This window comes from Solanum verrucosum, unplaced genomic scaffold, assembly GCF_900185275.1.
Source record: "Solanum verrucosum unplaced genomic scaffold, falcon-dt-bn FXZP01000020.1, whole genome shotgun sequence".
NCBI classification, from domain to species: Eukaryota; Viridiplantae; Streptophyta; class Magnoliopsida; order Solanales; family Solanaceae; genus Solanum; species Solanum verrucosum.
In genome coordinates, this window is record NW_026019903.1 from 778,433 (window position 1) to 790,816 (window position 12,384).

At 32.3% G+C, this 12,384-nt stretch overlaps 1 protein-coding gene across 1 annotated transcript; it reads right to left on the bottom strand.

The window, feature by feature from the left end:
- Positions 1–10,430: 10,430 nt before the first annotated feature.
- Positions 10,431–12,058, bottom strand: LOC125820095 (flavanone 3-dioxygenase 3-like). Its single transcript, XM_049499517.1, has 3 exons — positions 11,819–12,058; positions 11,204–11,451; positions 10,431–11,082 (listed from the first exon to the last, which is right to left on the bottom strand). The coding sequence occupies exons 1-3, from the start codon at positions 12,053–12,055 to the stop codon at positions 10,512–10,514; spliced, it is 1,056 nt and encodes a 351-aa protein (XP_049355474.1). The 5' UTR covers positions 12,056–12,058; the 3' UTR covers positions 10,431–10,511.
- Between the last annotated feature and the right edge of the window lie 326 nt (positions 12,059–12,384).

The following is a 12,384-nucleotide window of genomic DNA, read 5'->3' on the forward strand; positions in this document are numbered from 1 at the left end:
GAAAATATCCTTGTATACATCGATGGAGAACGTGCCTAGCTACTTAACCATCAACTCTTTCTTATATAATAGAAAAAAATTAAATGAATGTATATATCTAAAGTGAGCAAGTTGCAAAAAGAAACAACGTAACCTCTTTGACAGAAAAGGCAAGTTTAAATGTAAGTATACATCTGTTTCGTCATTAAATCCAGAAATCCCATAAACCGCAATATGCAGTTGTTTTGTAAATCTATCGTCTGCTGGTTTTGATTTTATTATAAAACAATTCTGAAGAAAGAATAATACAATGCATATATATAATACTCTTAGCTACGTACCCCTTATATTAATAGGAGTATTATATATTAACAAATATATGACGCATGCACTAAAGGACATAAAAATATCATGCAAAACCATGCATGCATGAATCTGGTTTTACAAAAATTTCAACTCAATATTCATAAGCACACAAATATGTTTTTTTTTTCCTTTTATTTTGTTTTACTAGTTTTCATGTTGTTTTCAATTAGTAATTAGTACTTCATTCATCTATATATTTCAACTAACGCTTCTTTATTACTTATATTTTTTGTTTGTTTTAAAAAATATTTTTTCTATGCAAGTTTTTAATCTTAATCCATTCTTATTTTATATTTAAATACATTTTCTTATAAAAATGACATGACAAATTTAATACCACAAAATTAGTTAAGATGTTTTTTTGATAGTTTAACCAGGACGATAAAACACAAAAAAAAAATTTTATATTCTTAAACTCTGTAATAAGTCAAAAAGGTCCGATCCCTCCCAATCTCCCCTGCCACTTGTATGTTTGTGACTTTGTTTTCTTTTGGTGGGGTAGGCCTCTATTTTTAATTCCATTAATTTGAGAGTGTATAGATCGAGCTATATATATAAATTCTTTGTGATGGGAACCAAAATATTTGTGTATAAACAAGTTTTGAGAAAAAAATAGCGAGGAAGAAGGAAAATAGAGTAGTCATGATATGATCCAACAATTGATAAATTCTGCAAAGGATGCATGCATTGGTTCTTCTAGTACTAGCTAGCTAGCTAGCTAGTATTAGGCATGGTACGTTAAATGTGCATGGGAATATATATAATTGACATCTTTTTGGTATTATAAACAAAACATGCATGCATTTGCAACATAATTTCTATAATTCCATTTCTAGCATAGTACGTTTTATTATTTAATTTATTCCCTCATAGATATTAGTAGTAAATATGTGGATGCTTTCAAATAATATATATCGATGTTGTTCTTTCACGTTTTAAACAATATATCATTGAACTTGAAGTTTTCTGAAACAAATCAAACATTTTGAGTTTGGATATAATTTCTTTTAATTCTTAAAGTACGTACTTAGCTAGTTTTCGATATTATGTGTTTCCTCTCTTTCGAACCTCTTTGATAATAATATTATCCATAATAAAGGTCAATTATTATACATGTTTATTTTATTTCATTTACATTTACATGATCTGTTTTCCAAATTAATATGTAGTTTTAAGCATTACTTTCTTTCTATTTTTCTTTGATTATGTTACTATATACTTTCTTTCTATTTTTCTTTGATTATGTTACTATATACTTTCTTCAAATTAAAGCAGAAACTCAAAAATTAAGTAGAAGTTAGAACAGAGTTTACTGTGGATTCTTAAAGTAATTTAATTCTCTCATTGTTGTCCAATATATTTTGGATTAACTCTCCAATGATAAAACGAAAATCTATTATGTACATAATAGGGATAAGGGTCTGAAAAATATCCAACTTTGGTCAAATTTGCTGTTGCGATACTAAACTTTCATGAGGACCTATTACCTCCCTAGACTATTTAATACCGTATTTTAAACATACATATTTGCCCACGTGGACATAAAAAATAATGCATAATTATAAATAGTAATGTGTCCACGTGGACACATATATACATTTAAAATACACTATTAAATAGTTCAGGGAGTAAAAAATACACTATTAAATAGTTCAGGGGGTAATAGGTCCTCATGAAAGTTTAGTATCGCAACAACAAATTTGACCAAAGTTGGGGTATTTTTCATACCCTTATCCCTACATAATAACAACACTTTTATTTCAAACTTACTTATTGATTAATGATCGTTTGAAAAATGTCACATGAATTTATGGAAAAAGTCTCGAAATTTAAAACTAAAGAGAAAAAATTTGGTCCAGAAGTTTTTATCAATCAAATCATTTGATCAAAGTAGAAGTCGAGCGTACCACAACACAAAACTTGTCTTAATTTCTTCTCAACTTTTTAGGAGCTAACAGTACTTCTCTATATATGCAAGTATAATAATAATTTTTCTCTCTTTAATCAATTAATGAGACACAATTTCTTTGTTAAAGAAGTCACTTCGATGAAGTAAACATATTTTTATTTGTTGGTAGGTGATTTTGAGATGTTTACTGATTGATGAGACGCGGGACAAAGTTAATGCGAGGTTGGAGGTGTGGAGACAAACGCTGGAGTCCAAAGGGTTCAGGTTGAGTAGGACCAAAACAGAATATTTGGGGTGCAAATTCAGTGACGCGTTGGATGAGGCAGATGTGGAAGTGAGACTTGCCACACAGATCATTCCTACGAAAGAAAGTTTTAAGTATCTTGGATCTGTAATCCAAGGAAGTGACGACATCGACGATGATGTCACACATCCCATTGGGGTTGCTTGGATGAAATGGAGGTTTGCCTCTGGAGTCTTGTGTGATAAGAAAATTCCACCTAGACTTAAAGGTAAGTTCTACAGAGTGGTAGTTAGACCGGCCTTGTTGTATGGAGCGGAGTGTTGGCCAGTCAAGAACTCACATGTTCAAAAAATGCATGTTGCGGAGGTGAGGATGTTGAGATGGATGTGTGGGCACACTAGGAGCGATAAGATTAGGAATGAGGTTATCCGGGAGAAGGTGGGAGTGGCCTCTGTGGTGGACAAGCTGAGGGAAGTGAGACTGACATGGTTTGGACATGTGAAGAGACGGTGCACAGACGCCCCAGTGAGGAGGTGTGAGGGGCTGGTTGTAGAGGGTACGCGGAGGGGTAGAGGTAGGCCTAAGTATTGGGGAGAGGTGATTAGACAGGATTTGGCTCAGCTTCACATTACCGAAGACATGACTCTAGATAAGAAGGAGTGGAGGTCGCGTATTAAGGTCGAAGGTTAGTAGGGTTAACGTGTTGTCTTTCCTTGCGAGGGTATGGGTTGTTAGCGTTGGTAGTAGTCCTAGCCTTGCACTTGCAGTTCTTGTCTGTGATTTCTATAGCCTTATGTTGTTTACTGCGTTTCACCTCTCACATTATTTTATTGATGTTATTGTCTCCTTTGTTGATTATATACTATCTTTCTTATTGGATGTTATGTTTTATACACTGTTTTCCTCTCCTTTTACTTGGATTTGATGTACTTGAGCTGAGGGTCTTTCGGAAACAACATTTTTACCTCCACGAGGTAGTGGCAAGGTCTGCGTATACTCTACCCTCCCCAGACTCCACCTAGTGGGATTTCACTGGGTATGTTGTTGTTGTCGTCTTATTAGTATAGGAACATACTTTGTTTTAAAAAGAATTATGTGAGGAAAATTATATCTTGAAGTATCTATTTTGGGTCTTTTCTATTTGATCAAGGAATACATTAAAATTTGTTTTGTTTTTCTTTATATATTCAAAAAAAAAAAAACTTTTAAATAACTCAAGAGTGACGAAATATTAAATATAATTAATATCTGGGAATTAAAGACACTTGATTTGCCAATGGGAGGATTGGAAAGGATTATATCACTTGAACGAAATATAGAATATTAATTCCTCCTTAAATAGGAAAACAATTCTATACTGTGAATATTTATTTTAAATTCAGTTACATATGTTCATTTAAAAAAGAACTGTTAACATAAATAAATTAAACAATTGTGCTATTTTTCTTTGCTTCTTAGTGTCTTCTATATGTTAAAATTAATAATTAATTAGCTGATATATATAGTGAATCACATTGTATAATGTGTATAAAATCTACGATATGTGAACTTGAGTAGCTCTATATGTGTATGTGTTTAAGAAATTCTGGTGTATTTGGAAGTTAGTGGTATATATTTTGTTCAAAGAAGGGGCTTATTAGCGGATTGAGTTTGACGAGAGGGAGTTGCTCGGATGGTAAGCACTCCTCACTTCCAATCCGAAGGTTGCGAGTTCGAATCACCAAGGGAGCAAAAGGGATGGGAGCTTCTAGGGAGGGAAAAAAAAAATTTAGCGGATTGAGCATCGATAATCGAATTCTTGTCTTGTACTCTCGCCGTCTCAATTTATGTGACAGTTTTCAGATTTTGAGATTTAAACAAGTTTATCTTAACTGTAAAATTTTCATATATTTTGAATTGTCAATTATTGTGACTTATAGTACTTTTTATATAATTTATAAATATATAAATTTCATTTCAAAAAATATGATTTCATACACAAATTCCCGTGAAACTTACACTATTTGACTCTCAAAAATCGAAAAATGTAACACAAATTGGGGAAGAGGGAGTATTATTGATATGTATTTCGTATTTAAATGTTGATTTGAACTTATAACAAATTTAACGTTCTTATTTGTTGGACAGATTTGAGCAAGGATGACAAGTGGCTAGCTATCTTCTCTAATAACACGTGGAATTTGGCATTTAAGGTGAAATTTGAAAGAAAAATTACTTGAATGGATACCTTTTAGTAAATAATTACTGATTTAATGATATTTTATTTATTTATTTTTATTTATAGAAAAATATAACAATACTATGATAAATCTGCAATATGTATTAAACGTGTATTAAGTATGCAATATATATTCATTGTAACTGTTTTAAAATATATTATGCTTGTTTGGTAAGAAATTGACACATTGTATTATAAGTGTATTAAAATGTGTGATAAATGTATTATCCATCAATAAGACTTGTATTATATGTTTTTTATAAATTATTTTCTATAATATGTATTAAAACTGTATTGTAAATGTATTAAAAATGATCAAATTGGTAAATATTTTCTTAATATAATATATTTATGTAAGTTTCCAAAAATTGGAAGCATGAGAATCATCTATTTTAAGTAACTTATTTGACATCTAGGTTAATGAATGTTTGATTTCATAAATTTATCCGTATAGAATATTTATATATATAAATAAAATGCTATGCGTTTGTCCATATATCCTTCTATCACTTAGTTATGAATAATTAATGCATAATTTTATTATATCAAATCACTTAATCTAAGTATTTGGATCCGGCTCTTCTCCATTATTTCTTTTATTCATTTCGTTAAGTGCACGTCTAGATTAGAGACATGTGTCATATTTAAAGTTTAAAGGTCGAGATTATATTATATTAACAAATATCATAACCAGAGTTAAGTCAATTAAGTTTAGAAAACTACTCTCCAAATTTGGTAAGAATTATAATATATTCCATATAAAATTTGATATTTATTAATATCATTAATTTAATATTATATTTTTAATTTACATTTAAATATTAAAATTGTAGAACATGAAATGTTTATATTTAATGTGATAAATAATAATCTTCAAAAACATTTGCATTTAAAACAATGCTATCTTCTATTTCACAAAAAACAAGAAGATAAAAGAATATTTCTTAAAAAAAACATATATTTTTTCCACTTCAAACACAATAGCCACATTTTCTCCTTGGAATAATTTTGGTATTTCACGTTTAATTCTAAAAACCTTTCATCTTTTTATTTTAATTTTAATTTCGTCTTTTATTTTATGGTTTTTTTCCACACTGATAATTCTTAACCTTTTTGTTTTGTTTCTCAACATAGTATATATAATATTTCAAGAGCAAAGTTTACTGTTACATAATTGTTTAGTTGATTCTCACCTTAAATATCATATAATTTAATATTTAAATACAGAAATATAATATGAAATTAATGATATTAATAAATATCAACTTTTGTATAGAATATATTGTAATTTTTATCAAATTTGAAGAGTAGATTTCTAAAATTAGTTGACATCTACATTAATGAATATTTGATTTCATAAATTTATCGAATATTTATATTTATATATAAATAAAATGCTATGCATTTGTACATATATCCTTCTATCACTTAGTTATGAATAATTAATGCATAATTTTATTATATCAAATCACTTAATCTATGTATTTACCCCTTGTAATCTTCTTCTTATTTTTTCGTTTCCCTCTCCTTTATATATTAATGTCAAATCTTACTTTCTTCTATTTCATATTATTTGACATGGGTTGATTTGATATACTCTTTAAGTAAACTTTAATTATAGATATATTTTACTAAATTGATCTCAATAATATTATTTTAAAATTTTAAAATTTGATTATTTTTACTATTTTATATAATTATTTAATGGCTTAAGTCATTTCCGGCCACCTAAAGTTGTCCGCATAATTCACTTAGATACTTCAACTTATCCCTGTGCCAATTGAACACCTTATTTGTTCAAAAGTCATTCCTATTAGACACAAAATGTTGACATGGCAAAAAACGTGTGCTGTGCTTCACTTTCTTTGAGCGCATTAAGTTATAAAAAAATAATATTTTTTCTTTTTTTCCCCTTAACTTATGCAACTGAATTAATAAAAAAGAAAAAAATCAATTAACAAAAAAAAAGGAGTAGTCATCTTCTTCCCCATCCCTGCATCTATTATTCCACCATTTTCATCATTTTTCTTACACACATGCGCACACCCCACCCCCTACACCTCTCTCTTTCTCTCACCCTCTGTCATTTTTCTTCTTATTTCCCCTTTTTATGTTAATTTACGTCTCAAAATCTCGATGAAACTCAATTTATTACATGAAAAAATATGAATTGATTTTTTTGGGAAAAAGTTTGTTATTTTTTTTTTCAATTCTAATAAATAGTTACTAATGGATAGAAGATGAAGACAATGAGTAAAAGATATTCATGCTATCGAAATGAAAGAGAATGAGTATTTAGCTTGAATGGATAGGAATGGTGTATTTTGTACTGCCGACGCCAACCAAAGAGAAGAAAGAATTAGAGCGATGGTTTGCTGGAGTCGCCGGTGCCGACACCAGCTCCGGTGGAAGGGGAAACTAGAATTGGGTCTATCGAAGAAGAAGAAGGGAAAGGGGGGGGGGGGTTGTCAATTAAAAAAAACTTTTTTAATTTTTTAAAATACTTTTTGGATTATTTAAATAGAGCTTTTAAAAAAATTTGAATACAATACCACGTGTCATCATTTTATTGGTAAATCGATTTTGTATTCACGTTTGAGATACACACATTTTTATTTTTCAACTGTTTGTCAGTTTATGTCAAATAGGTAAAAATTTCTTAAGGTTAGAGTGTTCAATAGGCACAAGTCTTAGTTGAGGTGTCTAAATAAATTATGTGGACAACTTTAAGGGGCCGCAAATGACTTAAGCCTTATTTAATATTAGGAGTAAAAGGGCTCAACTGTGAGCCGTCAGATATAGACACGTGGCTAACTAAAGAATCGAATTTAAAACGAATACGGGTAAAACCCGCGGAGCAGGAAATTAATCCGTATGAAAGCCAAGCCCCCTTCCACTGAAAATTGAAAACCAGAAACTTCAATGGAGAAGAAGCAAAGCAGTAGGGGCAGAGAAGATCAGAGACGTAAAAGAAAATGCAGAGTTTAATTTTCTGAATCAATTTTTCACTTTCCTTCGTAATTGTTTTTGCCTCGAATATTTTGATTTTTTCCTCCAATTTTTGTGTGCAAATAAAGTCTTTATTAGATATAGTGAGAATCATGTAAATCTACAGTTTATTTGATGATATTCATATATTTTGCGCAAGTTTTGACCATCATGAGAGGAAACGAGTAACTTCAAGTCGCTGATTTTGGTTTAGTAACTAAATTATGTAATACTTACTGAATAAGTTGGGATGATTTTGTGTAATAGTCGTTAAGTACTTAGCATTGCGCCATAAGCTGAATTTCTAAGAAATATGGCTTCAATTGCTGAAGGAATTAGAAATAAGTTGGGATAATTTTGTTTAATAGTCTTTAAATGAATGCTACTACTAATTCTGATTCTGATGATGCATGGAGATAATTAACATAGTAAGTCTCCCAAGTTATCTGATTAACAGAGGTGACAGATTGCACTTTGCAGCCATTTAGTGCAATAAGAAATCAATTCTATGTAAAATAACCAACTTAATTATAGAAATTGAGATGCATTTGCCTTCCTTGGTTTGCGATAACTAGGATTATCAATAGGGAGGCTCGGGGCAGGACAGGACAGGGCATTGTAGGGTTAGATGAACTACATGCCTCACTAGTTAAACTATCAGTTGGTAAGTTACACAAAGTTGTACGTCGACAAAAGGTGATGCCTAGTCTATCTGCTTCAACCATTGATTCAGCAAAAAGAGGTGGGCTATCAAAAAGTGTCATAGCAGTCAATGCTTTGTTTGCTCCATATTTAGCTACACTATCTGCTGCCTTGTGCTGCTCCCTGTATATGTGAGTGACGACTGGATCATGTAACTGTCGGAGTACGGACCTGCAGTCAGACAAAATATTAGCATATTTTGCCTTGGATGATGAGAGCAAGGTGATCACCTCTTGTGCGTCAATTTCCACTTGAAGTGGATGTAGATTCATATGCATATAAGCATAGTCTGGATCCTTTAGTTCAGCTTCAGTGATTGTAGTATTGGGAATATGCATACAATAGCCTAGTATCCAATGACCATCAGAGTTCCTGAAAACCCCTCCTATGCTGCTATGTCTCCATTACCCGAACTAATGCGTCACTACTGTATTATGTATGAGCGAGAGAGATACTTTTTGTCTTTTTGGTCTTCCAAATACTCCTCCCATTCACTTTTACTTCTCCACTTTGGATTTACATGCCCAACCCCTTAAGAAACAATGATTTATATGAGTATTTTACTATAATACCCTTATTAATTGATGATTAGTATTAGGTCTTGAAAAATGATTCAGCAAAGAAGCAATTAATGCTAAGGGTAAAACATAGAAAAAAATAATTATCTTTTCTTGATATGTTAAAAGTAAAATTTATTCTTAGGAATAGTAGACAAGTAAAAGTGAACGGAGGGAGTATAAAATGATACAACACAAACTTAGTTTCTATGTTGTTTTGGCTTTGCGAGTGCTTACTTTTGGAATTAGTAGCAGGGAAAATTTGCAATATTTTTATTTCAATATTTTTGTAATTGAAATAATTTGATTTCAAGTAATAGTACAACAGTTGGCCCATATTGATCTTATTTAAATAAAAAAGAAGTTATTGATATTCCTTTAGTATGAAATCTTATTTTAAACGTTGCCAGCGCCCAACAATTGATATTTCATTAGTACGTTGACAACAACAATCCCATTGTCGACACTGAAATAAGGTTGATAAATTTTCTATTTGCATCTGAAACCCCTTGCCCTACCACTTTCCCTGCCTTCATTATAATTTTTATAAAATATATTTTGTCCCGCCCTGCCCTGCCCCGCACAACACTCCCTGCCCCACCCCGAATATGCCCTGCCCCATTGCCATCCCTAGCGATAATAACAAGATTGTTTGGAGAAGGTTTGAAATGAGTAAATAGTATTGGAGGTAAAACAGTTTGGGTGTCTGAACATTAGCGAGATCATACGTGAGCATTACCAGGGTCATGGAACTTGAGTTTTGAAGTCATGCTTCCCTGTTAGCTTACAAAGGAAACTTCTGACACAGAAAACCTAAAAGAACACACACAAAAAAATGATACTAATATTAATGTCAGAGCAGTTGTTATGCTGGCTATTCCTGTGTTATATGTACAGAATGTATTGTTGGAAGGTGATTTTGGCTGTATATGGTTGTGGCTGTAAATCAATATAATGTTCTTTGCTGGTCTAATTAGTTTAAGGTCATAACTAATTCTTGCATCTATTTACCGTTAAAAATTTACCTTGTGTGAGAGAACATCTTCCCAATAGGTGCGTCTACCAGTGATGAATGTGGCTCGAGTTCTAAACTTGTAGTATGACCAACATTTGGCTTAAATTGGACTTGATGTGGGGAATGTTAGAACTTCTTTCCAGTTGCTGGCTTCTATCTGCCAAGTTGTGATGCTACTAAGTGAGATAAATCATCGGATCCTGAAGATGCATTTTTATTTTGTTGGTGGTGCAACAAAATAAGTGGCCTTAAGGGAAACCTTGGTTAAGATGAAATGGCTGGTAAGTTTGTTCAAATTTTTTTTTTTACAGCAAGGCCTCCTAGTATGAAGGAAGAGCTCTTATTTTTTTCTCAACAAAATAAAATAAAATAAAATAAAAAACAAAAAATAAAAAAATCTCACCAGCAAAATTCAAACAAAGTACATAGAAAATCTGGCTACTGTAAAACACGGATCATACAAAATGGAGTTTGAAGAGTGTAAAAATGAGAATTCCAGTATTGCCTGCTCTGTTGTCCATGTACTATAATCATCATGTATTTATTTTTAATGTGTCTATGTACTTTGCTTCCACAATATCTTCTCCCGAAATGAAGTCAAGGAAATCACCGAAGCCTCCTTCTTTGTAGGACAAGATATTTTGTTCGTTAACAAGAGCTGATGCAGGTCTAACTTTTTTACCTAAAGCTAGACTATGAAGGCTGACAATTGATATGCGCTTTTTTTCTGAGTTAACTGTTGCTCGGTGGACAACACTTTTGTATATCCCATTGGTCAGTACTTCCATGTGATCTCCCAGCAGAACAGCGAGAGCTCCCTCAATGAGAGGAACTGAATGCCACTTTTCATCTCGGCCCATGATTTGCAAGCCCTGGTGATTTTGTAGAATGATGGATATCATACCATAATCTGTGTGTGGTGGCAATCCTAGTGTAAGATCTGGCTCAGGACATGCTGGATAGCAATTAACTGCCATGACCTGGGAGCCTTCCGCAATGTCTTCATGTAAGTAATTAGTGTTTAGTCCTAAGCTCTCAAATATCACTTCCATGAGTTCTTCTTGCAACTTTTGTGCTGCCATAGTGTAGTTTACCATTTTCTTCCTGCATGAACAACTTCTTTAGGATCTTGAAGAAATTATATCGTTCTTGGACAGTAAGAATATGCATCTATAAAACAAACATATCTGCTAAACACATTCAACAAGGACAATGAAAGACTTACTTGTAACATTTGGGATTTGATGGCCACAAGTCAATCCAAGTTGAGGTTGGATTAGCGTAGTGCTTGAGGAAGTCTCTCCAAAAGTGTACTTTGTCTTTGACATGGTTTAGACTGGTACCATATCTTACGGGGTCACAAACATTCGAAGACAAAAGATGCCTTTTATCTTGAGTTGGTAAATCAAAAAATTCACTCGCAGCATCTATGGCGTTGTCCATGACTGACAATGGGATACCATGGTTAACTACCTGCAAAGTCATTTATTGCATGCATGTTGTTATTTTACGTTCAGGGTGAATCTGTGATTGTCATATTTCTCTTCCTGTTAGACAACCTAAGTATCTCAAAATCTAGGATGTCTGTTTTAACAGATCAACTGAAAATAAAAAGGAAGAGTTGAGATAAAGGGATATGAAGCTTAGAACTCTAATGCACCATGTAGTACTTTCTATATGCCGATCTGACGACATCTTTTTCGTTACTTGGTGCATGCATATTCTTCTTATTTGGATCCCTATCTCTAGGAACTTTATGTATACTGAAGAAATAAATAAATAGCTTATTCTAGCTAGTGCGTGATTGCAGGTAACATGGACACTTCACGACGAGTAGTACCTGGAAGAAACCAAATTTCTTGCAAGCCAGGTGTACATCCTGGATTATCTGAGACCGAAGAAGAGGGTGTTGCCGATTGGATAGATCCACAATTGGCAAGCATGTGTTACACAGGGTTCCATCGGGGCGTAGGGATGGTGGAAGGACGTAACGCTTGGGAACATAGGTTAGTCCCTTTTCAATAAGTGTCATGGCACTAGTAAATGAACCATTTGCTGAAGCTGAGCTCTCTCTCATTCTTCCTACCATATTGTGTTATGTTTATGACTTTTTAACTCCCTATTTATAAGCAGGAAAATATGAAGATATGGTTGGAGCTTTAAATTATTTATCGAGTTATACATGTTAATGTAATGAATATACGTAAAATGTGATGGTACCATGACTATTATAATCAATGGAGAAATATAGAATATATAGTCATTTTACATGAAGTGCCAAAGAGTGAAACTTTTTAGGGCTTGGTAATTGGCGATTCTAATAGTTGAATCCCATAGAGTAACCGTGTTCAGATTCACGCCATGACAAAGGCGGCAATTTTTTTTTGTTGTTTATTTTAAACATTT

Coding starts and splice junctions, on each gene's coding strand:
- LOC125820095 (XM_049499517.1), bottom strand. CDS start 12,055: ATGAGAGAGAGCTCAGCTTCAGCAAATGGTTCATTTACTAGTGCCATG. Junction 11,452..11,818: donor AGAAATTTGGTTTCTTCCAG/GTACTACTCGTC, acceptor ATGACTTTGCAG/GTAGTTAACCATGGTATCCC. Junction 11,083..11,203: donor TCAAATCCCAAATGTTACAA/GTAAGTCTTTCA, acceptor TTGTTCATGCAG/GAAGAAAATGGTAAACTACA.